Genomic DNA, 17,628 nt, shown 5'->3' with positions numbered 1-17,628 from the left:
TTTTGATTCTGGAGAATACTGTCTGAGAGAAATAGTTTTTTCTGATTTGATTCCAATTACCTCAACTAGTTACAAAATAAATAAAAAAACAAAAATACTAGAAATATGTCAGACAGCAACATCCAGACTGTGACTGTGCAATATCTGCAGTATATATTTAAGACAGTTCAAAGTAAAGTTTTAACTATGGTCAGGCAACAAGGTTATCTAGTTCTAGTGGAATAGGATAACTGGTACATAACTCTTTACACTTCTCTACAACAAAATATAAAATCTAGCTATGCTTGTGCACCATCATAACTTTGAAAATATGAAAGGTGAATAGAATTAAGAATTTTATTTCAAATTTTCTGGTGTCATCTGCACTATGCGGATTTTCAAAGTACTTATTTTGAGAAAACAAAAAGGGTTTCTGTGGGAAAGTGCTAACATTGGAATGAAATTTAACCTGCAATAAGGAAGAAGTTAGGAAATAAAACCAGTTCAGTGAGACGTTTGAGACTGGTTGTGGGATCTGAACTAGAACCAAGAGACATTGTAACTTTGCAGCTTTTGAAGAGTATGAATCACATTTCGAGAAAGAAAATACTACTCATAGTCACACATCAGTTTGGTGTGGAATTTACTTCAGAGAAAACAGACTTTAAAAAAGTACTGTTGCTTCTTGTTCCAATACTGGCTGTAGATTGCAATACATTCTCATTGTAGAAGAAAAGGCTGACATCACTCATCATAGCTGTTGTTTTCAAACCAGCAGGAAAACCTGTGGGATTTAACAAAACCCAAGCTGGTAGCTTCATAGGCTTACCCACTAGACTTCATTAATACAAGTAGTAACTTTCTTTCTACAGAGACTTATCAGGAAATAGTCAGGAGCCTAGTATAGTCAATATTTGGCTTTCTAACCAAGAAAAACTAATTTTAATGTGGACTGCTCTTTTGCCTGTTACCAAAAGGTGATACATATTTACCCTTCTAGCTAAATGGGAAATATATGGTTATTTGATCTTCCACTGGACACTGAAATTTATGTGTATTCCATGGATGAACAAGAGCTGAAAGCTCTTTCTCCTTTTCACTTTCTTAGATTTTACATCAAGATTATAACTAAGGAAGTGGTTGTTTGCAATATTGCTTTAAATGATTACATGAGTTGAAGGAACAGCCCCGTTGACAATGCTGCTACTTCTGCTCCCCTGTTACTTCACTTCCTACACTCTAACAGGCACAAGCACCATCTTGTGCCAGACCTCGATCTAGGCTTCTCTTCCCAATGGACAAAATGGAGAGAAGAAAGGATTGGGCTGCTTGTGATTTTGCAGGGGGTAGGGGGTTTAAGGGGAAGGGAAGACACACGGATTTCTCTCTTTTGTGTGTGTGGGTTGTGAGTGTGTGCATGCTAGCAGCTGATCCTGACAGGAGTTTCTCCAACAGGACAAATCACCGCCTTGCTCAGCTCAGCTGCATCTTCAGTGGTGGTTGCAACTTGTCTTTCCCAGGCACACTGGCCAGCAGCAAGGTCGTGTGTGTGCTGCAGCTGCTTACACACAGAATAAGCTCTGTAAGCAGTGTTAAAGATTGAGCTGCTATGAAGGCAGAAGTAACAGTCCAGATAATTTTACGCAAATGCATTCTGTCCTGTCCTCATAATGATGCCCTGACTTCCTTAAAACTTGAGACACAAGCTTGCCCATAGTTCCCCTGTTCCCCTGGGAAACGCTCCGAGGTTTGAACCGGTGTTCAATGTAGGAGTTGAAGCAAGACAAAATTAGAAGAGACTGCCAGTATCAGCGGGCTAAATACCTCGCCAACACTGGTAACATTTAAATTTTTTTTTTTTTAGCTAAAACCCACCGGCACAAACTCACACCACACAAGGCGCTGTCCCGGCCAGTCCCGCGGGGCCGCAGCGGGCCCGGCAACCCCCGCGCTCCGGACCCGGCCCCCCTCAGCTCCGCCCCCCGCGCTCCGGCCCCAGGCCCCCTGAGCTCCGCCCCCCGCGCTCCGGCCCCGGGCCCCCTGAGCTCCGCCCCCCGCGCTCCGGCCCCGGGCCCCCCTGAGCTCCGCCCCCCGCGCTCCGGCCCCGGGCCCCCTGAGCTCCGCCCCCTGCGCTCCGGCCCCGGGCTCCTGAGCTCCGGACCCGGCCCCCTGAGCTCCGGCTCCGGGCCCCCCTGCGTTCCGCCCCCCGCCCTCCCGGACCCGCCCCGCTCGCTCGGCGGGCGGAGCCCGGCTCGGGGCGGGCCTCACGGCCCGGGTCCCGGTGCTGGGGATGGCAGGGCGGGCGGAGCCGGCTCGGGGCGGGCCCCGTGGCCCAGTTCCTGGTGCAGGGGATGGCGCGGCGAGCGGGCGAGCTGTGCCGCCGTTTCAGCCGGCTGCTGTGCCTCTGCCTGGCCCTGTGCCTGGCCCTGTGCCTGCCGCGCCCGGCGGCGGCGCGCCCGCCCGCCCCGCACCTGGTGCTGGTGCTGGCCGACGACCTGGGCTGGGGCGACGTGGGCTGGCACGGCTCTGCCATCCGCACGCCGCGGCTGGACGCGCTGGGGGCGGGCGGCGTGCGGCTGGAGCGCTACTACACCCAGCCGCTGTGCACGCCGTCCCGCAGCCAGCTGCTCTCGGGCCGCTACCAGGTAGGGCGGGCGCTCCCAGCCGTGCCCGGGCTGCTGCGGGCGCTCCCTGCTCGCTGCCCGCGTCTCTGCGCTGCCGAAACCCGCTGCTCTGAAACGCGCACTTCTGTTTGCCTTGCGACTCGGGAGTAAAGGAGACACGGAATCGGAGCAAATTGTTCTGTTCCACAAAAGCTGTGGTGCTCTCTATGCTTGGGTTGGATTGACGGGCGCGGCAGCCTGTCGTGGAGGATATCCCTGCCCTAGTCTCTGACTCTTGGATATTTTTCCACTGGACAGGCACGCGGTGGAGACGCAGACAGAAGCACATGAGCAGCACGTGTTAAGGTTTTGCAAGGTGCTTCCCAGTGGTACATTCATGCGGTACATTCAGCTCCGCCTGGTACAGGAGCTGTAGATGTTCTGCGCCCCTCGTTGGAGTGCGCGCAGAGCGGTCGCTACTCTGTGTGTCCAAATGGTCGTAGTCGTTATCCTGATTTTTTCCACTTTTTTTTTCTTGTTTGTTTGTTTGTTTGTTTCTTTGTTTTGTGGGGTTTTTTTGGGGTTTTTTTATTTGTTTTTCCGAGTTGTACGGATGTAAGATTTGGGTTTTATAGTACTGGTATCACTCCATCCTTTCCCATCGTTTTTGCAATTTTGGCAAAAACATGGGGAGTGGGGGGAAAAAAAGTTGTGGACACACAGCATGGACAGAAGGAAGAAACTCACAAAGGGTTAAGTGTGTTTCAGAAACTTCCCCTCTGTCTCAAGAAGTCATGCACATCCATGTTAACCATAGTGATTGCCAAATAAACTGTCCTGAATGAAGGAAAATAAATGTCGTCTTGTATTAGTGGAGACTATCTCCTGTTGCAGTAAGGTTGTTCTAGGTGGCACTCCTTCCAAGCAACATTTGTCTTGTTCCTGGAAACTCCCAAGTATGAATAATGAATTGGAAAAAGCAATTCACATTATCAACTTCTAAAGTTGCTGTAAATTAAATGACCTAAAATATCTTTTCATAGTGACTGTTTTTAAAATACAGTTTATAGTCTGAGCTTTCCAAGAAAGAGGCAACTGCTGCATCACATCTTAAAAGTGGATATTGAAAATATGGTTCAGTCTGGATTTAAATCAATCCCATACATCTGGTTTGATAATTTAGTAATCTTTATGTTGACCTTGTTGCAAGTAAGTAAAATAATATTAGAGAATAGAAGTAATATGTTTTTTTTTTAATACAGGAGACATTCTCTGCAGCAGTAATTATGCAACAAATGATAATATTATGCAGCAAATACGTGCAGTCTTTTTTTAAATTGTTTTACCCGTGGATATGATTAACGGTTGCTTAGAAACTTGAGAAAGTAACCTAAATCTGGTCCTCTCAGGAGCTGAAATTTTGGTAGTCATCTTGCAACCAATATGAAAGGAAAAGCAGTGGTATTGGTCTAAGATAGCTATGGATTTTTTTTATTATTTCCTCCTCCTCCTTTTTTCTCATTTTCCAGATACAGTGCAAGAAATCACAATACTTTGCTAGTTTGTGTCATCTGTGTATTAATTTTTTTCTGTAATACAGCATTTAAAATTATTTAAATGTTTTTAATATGCAATATAAAATGTGTATAAGATCCGAATTTATTGTTTTAGAAGTCAGTTCAGAGAATTGCTAAATTTCAAAGCAGTGCTTTGAAAGTCAATCATGCAGCTTGCTACACTGGTGTGCTTAGTGGAGTCATAAAATCTGGTGTCATCTGCTCCAGGGGATCTTGGAGGCTTTGTGCTTTGACAGATGCAGATTGCTAGAAGTATTTAAACTATATATATATATGTTTATGTATGTTTGCAGGCCTAGGTTTTGGGTAGTACCTTTTTGATTGTGGAGAAGATGAAGTTGACAAAAGTCAGCTAATAATATTACTGGCTGAGGAGGTTCCTTATATCAAGTGTGGTGTACTACCCAAAGTATTGTCAGTGATGGTTTTGTAAAGAAATACAAAATTCACCACTTGCTAAGACTGGAAACTTAAGTGGAACTATTAAATATCAGATCTAGTGTAAATATCAAAAAGCTTTTGTCATCCTCATATCCAAATGATTTCTATAGTATTTGTACTCATTTAAAGCATGCAAATAAGTATACAGGTGTGTATACATAATGCCCATCTAGAAGAGTAATAGAAAAACAGTTTTGTTTTATTGACCTTTCCTCCAGTGACTGTTCTCTGATACAGGCAAAAGCTTGATAGCTACACCTGCCATGTGCATTTTTGCCCATTTCAATCCCATTTAAAATCTCTCATTCCATCTTGAAATGTCCCTAGCCTTCAAACAGACCATAATGTTAATTCTTTCCTGTTAGGTTTCTAACTAAAAGCATAAAAGGCTTTGGTTCTTTGTTTGTTTGTTGGTTTTGGGTTTTTTCATTGTGCTGGATTTGTGCCTGGAAAGATGTTAACTCTTGCAGTGCTATTTACTTGTTTTCCTCCATACAACCCCTGCCCTCCACCATCAGCTTCCTCATCATCTTCAGTGTTACACTGGTAAAAAGAACAGCCCCCAAAACTAATGCTGATCTCTAATGCTGCTGTGCTTCTTTTTGGACCTGCTTATAAATTAACCCATGGGCTGTGAGTGACCTCTCACACTTCTTTTCTGTGCTAGATCCACACAGGTTTACAACACCAGATAATTTGGCCATGCCAGCCCAGCTGTCTGCCACTGGATGAGAAACTCCTCCCAGAGCTCCTTCAGGAGGCAGGATATGTTACTCACATGGTGGGGAAGTGGCATCTGGGGATGTACAGAAAAGAATGCCTTCCAACCCGCAGAGGATTTGACACTTACTTTGGTAATGCTTTGGCTTAATGTGGGCAATAAATGCTGTGTTAAAAAGGATGAGAAACTGCCCCATTCTGGTGACAACAGCAGATTTACTCTTGATTTATAAGTAAAGCCATTCCTGGGTATGTGTATTTCCAAAGTATCACTGCTTAACGTATGCATTTTTCCTTCTAAAAATACAGCAGACATTTATATTATATTTAAGATAACTTCCTTTTTTCTGTAAATTTCTTTTTTCAGAAATTGCTACCTGCAGCTGCTGAAAAAAGGTTCAAGTAAATTTCTTGTGTCATAGATTTTTGTCCCAAGTTCTTTTTTATTTCCAGAATATAAAAGACTGTATTAGTTTTTCAGATTCATCCATTTTTTTCTGGATATTGGGGGTGAAAGCTAAAAATCTTACTTTAAATGTAATTTTTGAGATTAAAGTGATTTTGAAGAGTTTTATTTTTAACTGCTAAAACACAAGAGCCCTCTATGCCTAACAGGATAGTTTTAGGTAGGAGCAAATGTGTTCGTGTAGAATTTTTTCCTAATTTCTTTTGGATATCTCTAAATGATAGTGTCTTTTCTTCACCAGCTGGTGTCAGCAGTGGATCAGAAACTACATTACAGTGGACATAGAAGATGATTCATACTTGGGTGTTTTTCAATAAATTAATTTTAAAATTCCAAACTTTCCAATAGAGGTGGAAGCCTTACAGCAAAATACAAACATAGAAACTCATACCATCAAAAATCAGTCTAGTTCACAGCTAGATCACTGCCTTGGCTCTCAGTGCATTAGTTTCATGCTCATGGACATCAAAGTATAGATAAGAAGTCATTTTACTGCTTTCAAAATGTTTAATTTCCTTTGAAACTATTACTTCATTAGGAATGAAAGGCCTGTGAGGTATTAAATGTGGAGCTACTTAGATGTGTCAGGGGTGTCTCAGTAGGTGGTCCAGTGCTGAATTAGTGTTTTAGCTCAAAACCGCTGATGTTTTGACATTTATGTTTGACTTTTTTTCTCCTCCTGGTGTGTGTGTTTGTGTGACATGATGTTGGCCTGCTCATTTGACATCTTTTCCTGTTCTAGGCTATCTCCTGGGCAGTGAGGATTATTATACTCATGACCGCTGTGTCCTCATCAAAGCAAAGAATGTGACGCGCTGTGCTCTGGACTTTCGAGATGGAGAAGAAGTTGCAACTGGATTTAAAAATGTGTACTCCACAAATTTATTCACAGAAAGAGCTATAGATCTTATAGCCAATCACAGAACTGAGAAGGTACAGGCAACAGCTGTTACTCTGATAACTTTGGCATTAAGGAATGGTTTTTAAAAAGTTAATGAAATATTTATAGAGAGAGCTGTGTTTGAGCTGTAATTCAGGGCTATTTAGTAGGTGCATAGAGATAAATGTGAGAAGTAGCACTGGTAAAACTCACCTGCTGCCAAAACCGGCTTTGTTTGCATGGTCCTGGCCTGTTACCCTTCTCCATTTCTTCTCTTATAATGCAATTAACAATGTTTTAGAAATGGTTTAGCAAGTAGTTTGCCCTTCTAAAAAGAGAAGGGAAGTTTAGAGTGAGAAATTTAATAGAAAGAAATTGTTAACAATTATATTATGAAGAAAAGATACACTTGCTGTTTTTCCACAGCTTTTCAAAAGTAATATTTCAGTGCTTTCTTAGTTTTTGTGTAGGGGTTAGAAGATACACAAGTTATAGAAAAAGTCAAAGCACACTACCTGCACTGTTGATATATCAGGTCTGCTTTTGCTACAGTAACTTTTGCACTTAGTACTTTATGTTCAACTAATTTCCATTCTCTCTTCCACCCCAGCCCCTCTTCCTCTATCTTGCCTTTCAGTCTGTGCATGAACCTCTCGAGGTCCCTGAAGAATACATGAAGCCATATTCTTCCATAAAAGATGTAAAGAGGCGCCATTATGCAGGGATGGTGACTCTTATGGATGAAGCAGTTGGAAATCTTACTGATGCTCTGAAAGCATATGGTCTTTGGGACAACACAATTTTTATTTTCTCTACGGGTAAGTTCCTTCAAGTATTCTTTCAATAATAACTTTGCTACAGTGTCTAATATGCTGACTACAGAGACATCTGACCCCTCTGTCTTTCCTCTGGATATTTTCTAACAGCAGAAGAGTGATGAAAGTTGAGCAGGGCTTTAAGTAAAAGAACAGTTTCTCTCCCTTCTCTTAGGGCTTTCTCAAGCTTGACAAAAACAACTCTGAAGTAGTGTCTGTGCACATGGAGGATGCTCCTCATGTGTACAAATACCTTTGTAAAATCTGAGGAGTGCAGTGAAGTTAGAAGCATCCTACTGACACTGCTGAGGATCTGTCAGAAATGAATCCCTACTGAGAGCTATCTACAAATTTATTGTTTCTGAAGCAGCCTGTCCTATTTGTGAATTGCCATATGTTGCATGAAGCACAAACAGCCAGACAGCAAGCAGTTTGAAGCCAAAACTATTTCTTTCCCTCACTTCAAGGTGACATGTAGTTTTTGTCTTGAACTATTTCACTGGCATCTTACTCCCATGAAACAAAGGTCAGTTAATAAAACAGCTGAAAATATGATGAGCAGTCCAGTCAACCAAATTGCAATATTTGTTTTTGTGTGTACAGGCACATGACCCGGTTTCTAGATTATTAGAGTAATGTAAATAATACATTGCAAGGCAGTCTCCTTTATTTCCAAATAAAGAATAAAACAGAACCTTTTTGAAATACAGCTGCTTGGCTGGGTTTCAAGAGCATATTTGCTCTTGTTTGATTGGAAAGGGGAAGTAGCCTTTCAATGCATACAGTTGTTCTTTTGTCCACACTTGACATATTAGGGCTGTCAAAATGGCAAATTAATTTTCTATGAACACTTCAAATGCAACAAAAACAACTAAAACAAGCAGACAAGCAAAACAAAAAAATTACCAACTAAAGTTTGATGAAAATGCACTAATGTATTTTGAGCTTAGCAGCTGCTTCCTATAGCACTCAGAATTTTGGAATTTCATTTTGAGTCCAAACCTGTTTGCCTTATGATGTTACATTTGTGTCCAGGTTTTGGCTCAAGCAGGATTTGATAATTCTTTTATGACTGTTTCTGTTTGCAAAGTTTTTATATTTAGAACTGAAAGACATATGAAAAACGATAGCAGTATTTATTCCATATGGAAAAAATCCAGTCTTTGCTGATGGGGCTTGGTAGAGTTATTTAAGTAATGATTTTTCAGTACATTGTGGAATAAAACTAAATATATCTGAGCAAGAATTACAAGGTATGAGTGAATTAAAAAGAAAATTTTTGTTTTTTTCATTTGTAAAGCATTTATTTTTCTGAATGGTGACAGTCTACCCTGTTTTTTAACACTGATTATTTTGCAAGCAGTTGCAGGTATTTTTCAGCAAGAGTTGAACAATCAGGAGAATCAAGTGCTTACTCTATCTAATGGGACTTATTTTGGGTTAATTGACAGTTAAACTTCCAGGAGATAAATGTACTATGATTAAAATGCATGGAAATTGGACTTAAGGCAGGACAGGGGCCAGTGATTTGGGTTTTTTTCAGTGTTCTCTCTTTACTTCACGTAATTATTCTTTACAGGCATAAGTAAAACATCACATGCAATAAAGACCTAGTTTCAAAATTGAAGTGCTGTAACCATAAAACATTTTAATAAGACCAAAAAAAGGAAAAAAGCGTCAAATGATTAAGTTTTTCTATATTTTGTTTAGTGCTTTTGCAGGCGGTGTTTCAGAATGGACATTAGAACATGATTGAAAAGAAATATGGGAGGCTCTGCAGTTGAGCATCTCGTGCAGAGAGCTGTGCTGTGTCAGATCTCCCTGCATGGCTTCCAGGTTCTTTGGGAGTCCTGGTCTGCACTGGTAGCTATAATATTAGCATGTGGTTATGGTATGGTTTACCTTCAGCTCTTGAGGACATGCCTGCTTGAAGAATTGCCTCTCCCTGCCCCAAGTGCTGTTCTATCATGGAGGGGGAGACACTCTTTTTGCTTGGTGGGACACAGCAGGGGACACACACTTTATGATCAAGCTCTCTCCAAGAAAGTTCTTCCCATTTTGTATGATTAAGAATCAATTTAAGGATTTCAATGAAGACTACAAGGAAGAATCTAGGGAATAATAAAATGTATCTGTAAGTTTAATGAGTAATGCTAAAGACATAAAATCATCATACTTGCACAGTGGCATTTGGGGGTGCTGGTGGGTGAGAGGCTGGACATGACCCAGCCATGGCACTGCCAGCCCAGAGAGCCAAACGTGTGCTGGGTGCATCCAGAGCAGAGTGGGCAGCAGGGCCAGGGGGATTCTGCCCCTCTGCTCTGCTGAGACCCCACCTGCAGTGCTGCACCAGCTCTGGGCTCCCAGCACAGGAAGGACATGGACCTGCTGGAGGGAGGCCAGAGGAGGCACCAAGATGACAGAGAGCTGGGCTTGTTCAGCCAGGAGAAGAGAAGGCTCTGAAGATGCCTTCTGCAGCTTTTCAGTATTTAAAGTAAGCTAAAAATATGAGGACAGAGTTTTTAATAGAACCTGTTGCGATAGAACAAGGGGTGATGGTTTTAAACTGAAGTAGAACAGATTCAGACTAGATATGAGGAAGACATTTTTCATGATGAGGTTGGTGAAACACTGGAGCATGTGCACAGAGAGCTGGTGGATGTCCCATTGCTGGAAGCATTCAAGGTCAGGTTGGATTGGTCACTAAGTAAGCTGATCTAGTCGAAGTCTGCTCTTTGTAGGGGGGTGACTAGATGACTTTTAAAGGTCTTTTCAAACCCAAACCATTCTATGAGAAAAGCATTCTCTGTTTTATGATCTGTGAGGTTTGAAAAGGTGTCAGTGAAAGTCTGTAGAGGGAAAAGAAGGCCTTACTTTTATGGTACATCTTACGAGATTCATTACTATTTCCTTTATAGCTGAGGCCAAAATTCACACTTCTATGTTTGTATCTCTTCATGCTTTAAAAGTCCTGCCCAAATAATAATTTACAGGTGGTCATTTTGCATTTTGTACTATAGCGAGTAGCATTGCAACAAACATAGTTTTCTGACTACTTCCCTGTGGAGTGTTGACCTCAAACTGCGGATCTCTTTTTAGTGGGTACATATTTAAAAACTATAGAATATGCTGTAATCTTTGTTCTTGTGGTAATTTTTTTCTTTTATCGTACTCTTTCATGTTTCTTCCTATTTGTAATGGCTCATTAAAACACGCCAGTTGACAGATAAATACTGCACATTTTGAAAGAGTCTTGTGAAATGTGTAGAAGAACTTCACTTGCTCTTAAAAGTGGCTTGGAGATACCAGGATAAAAATGTAACTTCGTTATGTTTGGTCATTGGCAAAATCTGACTCCATCACTGTGTCCTGCAAATCAGCCTCTGGTGTCTTTTTGAATAGATAGATAGATTATTTCTACAAGTGTATAATAAAAAAGTGAGCAGATTCAATGTGTGGTGTTACATTTGTGTATCAAGTAGTAGCTTGAAAAGTCTTGACTGGTTTGATATGAAGTAGAATTTAATTTTATGGAGTATATATATGTGTGTATATATATATATATGTATATATATAGTGTATATATATACAAGTAAGTCTGTGCTAATAAGGTCATTGATAATGAAGTCATTGCTTAAGTAAAACAGATAAAAGTGAATGCAGCAGTGGTAGGTACTCATGGCCTTTTGTCCACTTGAAATCGAAGAGAATGAGAGGTAGAGTATTTTTTTCCTTTTAGCAATCTCAGGAGACCGTGTCTACCAATGTCCCTACAGAGGGCCTCTATTTAAAATAAAGGTCATAAAAAGCATTTAAATGGTACCAGTTTGGCCCAGAACTATTTACATGGGCTTAGAGTCCGAATTTTGCTGCAAATACAGAACTGTGATTTGAGGTAAGAAGTGGGGATTTGCTGTGAATATGATATTATTATAGTTTCTGCATTACAAGAAATTTTGGTGTAAACTTGCTGACATTAAAGCAAAGGAATATGACCCCTAACTTCAGAACTGTATTAAAGCTACTGTCCTTTGCTTTATTTAACTTTCAGTTTTTTGTTATGATAAAATACTGTGGAGCAACACTCCTTCCTTTTTACATTGGATTAGCACTGTAATGCCTGGTACTTGCCATCAGAGGGCTTCGAAAAGCATGGAACTTTTCAAGCCTTGTTTTACATAGCAAAGAAGAAACCACATAAATCGTTTCCATAATGGAGCATGTGACAGTGATGACTGTTTTCACTCCAAAAGACGATTTTTTTATCATTGTAGAATTATGATTAATGAGAGCACAAATTGTATTGGACATACTTACTGATGTTTATACAGTTTCTCTTATAGTCCTAGGGGTTTTTTTTCCTACAAAATTTCATATTGCCCTTTTTTTCCCTTTTCTTCCTTTTTTTTTTTTTTTTTTTTTTCATTCCAGCCAGCATATTGTGGCTTTTGGCTAATGAAATACTGGGATTTTCTTTTTCCTATTGCCAGTGCCTTCTTTGAGGCTATGAATCTGACTTTCACTGATACCTTAAAGGCGTTTTTTTAATCTTCTTGATATCTTTGTTAAAAATGAACTCCTGCTTCTTCACTTATAAGGGACTTCAGAGAGCCTTCTAATTGCAGATGGCCAAGCCAACTGACTAGAGCAGTTACTCTCTGTCTGTGGTATCTGAGATTCTAATTCTGAAGGTTGTGCTCCCAGGTGCTTTTATTGCAGACCTGAGGACTTGTTTTAATTGGTCTTTCAGAGGTTTCTGAGAGGTTTGGTGTGTTGCCAGTGAGGAAGATGCCTGGACATCTGTTGCCTGAGCATCTGCTGCTTCCTAAGTGGAAATAAGCACAGATGCCTTAGCTGCAAGCATCTTCAATCATGCTAGTTATTTGGGTTCATCTATTCCCAAATATTATTTTAATGTTTCTTGATTATTTGATATTTTTATACAGGCAAAAGTTCTGACTTATCACTGTACTTGCATTGTTTAGTATTATTATATGTCAGTGGCAGTGCAAGGTGCGTGTGGTTAGTGTTTTGTACTTTTGTGCTGGCTTCTATTTTTGTTTTCAGGCTTTTTCCATATTAAAGTATGAGTGATAATTTAGAAATTAGAAAATACATTCTCTGTCATATGGTGCAGATAATAATAATGAGACTACGTTTTTAAGAATATGTTATCGAAGTTGGAAGTGTTATGCTGGGAATGGATTTAAAATCTGTACTGAAAGATGTTGATAGACCATACATTGCCTCCCTCCTCCCCTCCTCTTTTAAAATCCTATGAAAACCCAGAATGTTTTGTAGAAAATGTTTGTTTGTCTTCCGTTCCATCTGGCATTAATCCCTCCCCGCCCACCCAGCTTTTTCCATGCAAAACCTAACACTCCAAAGCCAAGTTCCTGAACGGGGAGTAAGCTCGTGCCAGAGATATTAGCTTCTTTTTTGTCTTCATGGTTTAACACTCCATCATAAGTTGAATCTTGAATTTTTCTTCCTGTTTTTAGTGAATGCCAGTGCTTGAAGTGAAGTTCATTTGCAAATGAAAACTCAGAAGTGAATTTTGCACAGAATTTTGCAAATGGGCCAGTTTTATGTAAAGTTAAGCATGCTAATAGCTATGCTAGTAATTTTTTTTTCTCAGAACAAGATTCATGCTGAAAACAGGTCATTTTGTCTATTAACAAGAATGTTTAATAATTTCCTACAGCTCCCAAAAGGTTGCCTTAAACTATGATTACTGTTAAACTATACTAGTTATGTGCTCCATAATAGTGTTTGAGAAGCCTTTATTCTTTGTGTCACAATCTTCTACACCTAGAATGTGGTCAAGTTCACATCTGTCAGTGGACAAATCCACAGTTTTCTTGACAGTATCTTGTCTAACTTGCTCACTGCAGACATATGAGTAGTTTGTTAGATTATTTCTGTTATTTTTGGGTTAAAATTTCCTTCCACATTTCTGTCGTGTCTGGTGATGGTGTGTGCTGGTATAGACCTTGGCACAGCAGGGTCTGTAAATACTGAAACCTGTTTAATTACTGAGACTGCTCACGATGAAAGGGCTCAACTGAAACTGTCTGTGCTAGGATTGCTGCTATCATGAAAGCTGTACTAAGAAGCAAAAAAAGAAAAAAATCCAGTGGGATGGAAAAGGGTATTGTTCATGCTGCTTTTGTAGGGCTAAGTCTGTAACTAGTGGAAACCTGTGTGCATCAATTTCTTTTCCTGTGAGACTGATTTTTTCCACCCGGTTTTGGAAAAGACAGGAGAATAAAGAGACCGTTTTGGTGAGTTGCAGAAAACGATAGAGTTTGATTTATATAAGCACAGCTCAATAAAAGTTACTTTGTCAATGCTCAGTAAAATTGTTCAGCAAATGGTGCTGTGATGCAGGAAAGGTATTATATTCCCTTGATGGAAAATAAAACCCCTGTGGTTGTATATAAAGCATAACAAGAATTACATTAGCCAAATTTTCTATTAGAAGGTGTAGTTTTCCATTTTCCCTTTATTGTAGGGCTTTCAATAGTGCTTCCATCACACATACAACAAATAAATCTGTATCAAGCACTGGAAATATGGTGATGTGTTGGCACTCTGAAGATAAAAGTGGCATTTCTGACATTGAACATTGAACTTTCAAGGTTATTCTCACAGTGGTGAGTGAACATCAGCCTGAAGTACACAACATGTTTTTTCATCAGCTGGTCTTTCAGAATGATTTTGGTTCATTTTGTTGGAAATCTGTGTTTTGTATGAGTCATCAGAGGGAGTGTGATTACTCTCTGTCATACTTGCAGCACGACTGAAGAACGCAGCTACACATGGATCTTTCAGATGCAATGTGGGAAGCGGGAAAGAACATGAGTTCAAATTAAGGGCAAAGTTGTTCTCCAATTCATGCTGCGAGTCTCCTATCCACAGTGTAGATCTTTGTTGTATATTCTGTACTCTTTTTTTTTTTTTAATGAAACCTCAATGGGAGTTCTGCACTTGGAACATCTACAGAGTAAGCATTATTTATGCTGTGAAGATCAGAGGGGAGAAATTTTCCCCAAAAGTGATCCTTTACCAGTATAATTGACAGTACTCTCTGTTTAACTGTGACTCACAACTATGAGCTTAAATCACACAGACAAAGGGCTCTGAAGTCCTGTTCTGTGACCTAGACTTTCAGCAAGAATGTTGGAGGTCAAAAATGAGATGCATATACAGAGCTGTGCATTGATTCTGTCTAATGTTTGTTCATATTGTGTCTGGCACTAGTAAGTGCTATTTAATTCCTTTTCAAGTATGCAAAATTCACTCAAAAAGCTAAAAAAACCCCAACCAAACCAAGCACTAGCTGCCTGCCTATTTTGTTGATGTTGGCAACTGATCGTAGTTTTCATTCAAAATTTTGTATGACTATTAGGTGTGACCTATTAATAGACAAGTAGACTTGTCTCCTGCTTATATACACCACTTCATTTTTAAATAACATAATACTCGTTATTGTGGTGGTATCGTGTCTGCTAAATACATGCATGAGTTTTAAATTGTTGAATTGCTCTTGGTTTGCTCTTTGCCCTTAACTAATGTGAACTATTTACTGCCTCTGTAATTTCAAAAGTGTTTATAACAAAATCATACAAAGTCTGGATTTGCATTAAGATATAGAGATGTCAACACTTAATGGAAATGAAACTGCAGGGGTTTGGCTCTTCTGAAGTCTCCCTATCAGAAATGGGCAACAGGAGGAAAGGCATAGGGATAGAGGTTTTGTTCTGCTTTCTATCTTTTCACTTGTCTGAGGTTGTTTGCATGTTACACCTTTTGTTTATTTTTTGTTGCAAACTTCAGAAATCTGATTGGTAGAAATATTGAAGGTAGCATGAGTCATTTCATTGACATGTTCTGTTTTCAACAATGTTAAGAAACTAACATTGTTAAAATGGCTTTTGAAACTCTGTAAGTTACATATGAAATAATTTCGTAGTTAACTTTTAATATACTTTCCATTTATGCTTCAGTTGGATGGACCCTCACACTGACCTCCATGTGGTTCTGATTAAGTTTAAAAACATGATTGCTCCTAAACCCCCAGCCCTTCAAAGGGCTGAGTTACATAACATGTAGGAAAAGTTTACAGAACTAAACTGTGGACAAATTGTGTATGCCCTCTTATTTCTGCCCTCCTTTTCTATATTTGTTGCACTCATTATTGCTTAGTTGCAAATTAAGGGATCCTACATGGTTGCTAGTATTCAAGGCTAAGTTGTTTTTAAAGTGCAGTATTATAATGTCAGAGAGAAAAATTAAAATCTCAGTATGGGAAAACAAAGCCAGAATTACTTAGAGGAGTGAAAGAAGCAACCTCTTCTGTTGTCCAGTTTAGTGGCTCATATGATTTTGGAACAGTCAGTCAAAGATGGTTGAAAAACCTGTTCTCAATCCATCATCTGTTGTAATTCATGCTCTGTTAAGGATATTTTGCTGCCTGGCTGGCAGTGGTACTGGGATAGGATTGCTTTAGATGCTGTAAGATTAGATTGAGGAATAGAAGTATGTTTCTGATGTTGCTGTTTATAATGTGTAAAATCTCTGACCACTTTACCACAAGAAGATGGGGGGGGAAAAGTCCTGAAGTCATGAAAATTTGAGTTTCTTTTTAAACTTTATCATTCTGAGCTCACATGTTGCACGGTGGAAATGTATCGAAAGTGTGAGGAGAAGAAAGGAAGAAATTCGTTTTTTGGAATTAAGGAATTTGTGGGAAAGAAAGAGTCTTATAATCGGTCTCTAGGAATGTTCCTCTGCAAGGAGCAGAGGCATCTTCAGCTAGACCAGGTTGCTCAGAACCTCGTCTCCAGTCTGGCCTTGAATGTTTCCACAGAGGGGACTTCCACCACCTCTCTGGGCAACCTGTCCCAGTGTTTTGCCAACCTCATAATAAAAAATGTCTTCCTTATATCTGAATCTACCCTCTTTCTGTTTTAAAATCATCACCCCTTGTCTATCCTCATCTTTCTTACAAACCTCCATAAAGTACTGGAAGATGCTATAAGGTCTCCATGGACCCTTCTGTTCTCCTGGCTGAAAATTCCTAGCTCTTTAGGTCTATCCAAAAAGGGAGGTGCTCCATCCCTGATCATCTTGGTGCCTCCTCTGGCTTCTCTCCAGCAGGTCCATGTCCTTCCTGTGCTGAGAGCCCAGAGCTGGTGCAGCACTGCAGGTGGGGTCTCAACAGAGCAGAGGGGCAGAATCCCCCTGGCCCTGCTGCCCACTCTGCTCTGGATGCACCCAGCACACGTTTGGCTCTCTGGGCTGGCAGTGCCATGGCTGGGTCATGTCCAGCCTCTCACCCACCAGCATCCCCAAGTCCTTCTGGGCAGGGCTGCTCTGATCTGTTCATCCACCAGTCTGTGTTGGTACCAGGGTGCTCTGACCCTGGTGCAGCACCTTGTATTTGGTCTTGTTAAACCTCATGAGATTACCATGGGCCCTTTCCTAGAGCTTGTCCAGGTCCCTCTGGAAGAGATCCTGTCCCTCAGGCATGTCAGCTGGACCACTCAGCTGGGTGTTGTCTGCAAATTTGCCAAGGGTGCACTTGATTCCACTGTCTGTATCCCTGGTTGAAGATACTAATCAGTATTGGTCCCCATACAGACCCCAAGGGACACCACTCATCACTGATCTACATCCAGACATTGACTGGTTCTCTAAATGTGGCCATCCATCCAATTCATTGTACTGTGACCCATGAAATCTATCCTTCCAGTTTGGAGAGAAGGATTTTTTGGACGACTGGGTCAAAGGCTTTACAGAAGTGCAGATAAAGAACATCAGTAACTCTTTCCTTGCCCTCTGGTGTAGTCACTTTGTTTTAGAAGGCCGTTGGGCTGATCAGACAGGACTTGCCCGTCCTGCAGCCATGCTGGCTGTCCAAATTGCCTGCCTGTCCTCCATGTGTCTTAGCACAGCCTCTAGGAGGATGTTTTCTATCATCTTCCCAGGCACAGAAGCGAGGCTGACAGGTCAGTAGTTCTCAGGGTCCTCCTTTCTAGCTTCCTCGAAGATTTGTACCATGTTTCCCTTTTCCAGGGACGTGTTTCCCTTCACCTGGGACTTACCCTGACTGCTATGATGTTTTAAATATTATGGAGAGTGG

The 17,628-nt window shown here is 40.7% G+C and overlaps 1 protein-coding gene across 2 annotated transcripts in view; it reads left to right on the top strand.

The window, feature by feature from the left end:
• The first annotated feature begins 2,216 nt into the window (after nucleotides 1-2,216).
• ARSB (arylsulfatase B) overlaps nucleotides 2,217-17,628 on the top strand; it is a 61,832-nt gene continuing 46,420 nt past the window's right edge. Inside the window, exons 1-4 of one of the 2 annotated variants that reach the window (XM_079330200.1) lie at nucleotides 2,217-2,624; nucleotides 5,268-5,454; nucleotides 6,529-6,719; nucleotides 7,277-7,484. In XM_079330200.1, coding sequence (XP_079186326.1) covers nucleotides 2,331-2,624; nucleotides 5,268-5,454; nucleotides 6,529-6,719; nucleotides 7,277-7,484 — 880 coding nt within the window. In that variant the 5' untranslated portion in view covers nucleotides 2,217-2,330. The remainder of the gene's footprint in view (nucleotides 2,625-5,267; nucleotides 5,455-6,528; nucleotides 6,720-7,276; nucleotides 7,485-17,628) is intronic. The other variant, XM_079330201.1, reaches the window with a different exon arrangement.

Source organism: Erithacus rubecula, assembly GCF_903797595.1.
Source record: "Erithacus rubecula genome assembly, chromosome: Z".
NCBI classification, from domain to species: Eukaryota; Metazoa; Chordata; class Aves; order Passeriformes; family Muscicapidae; genus Erithacus; species Erithacus rubecula.
Note: the sequence above shows the minus strand (reverse complement) of the source record. Positions and strands in the feature narration are given on the sequence as shown.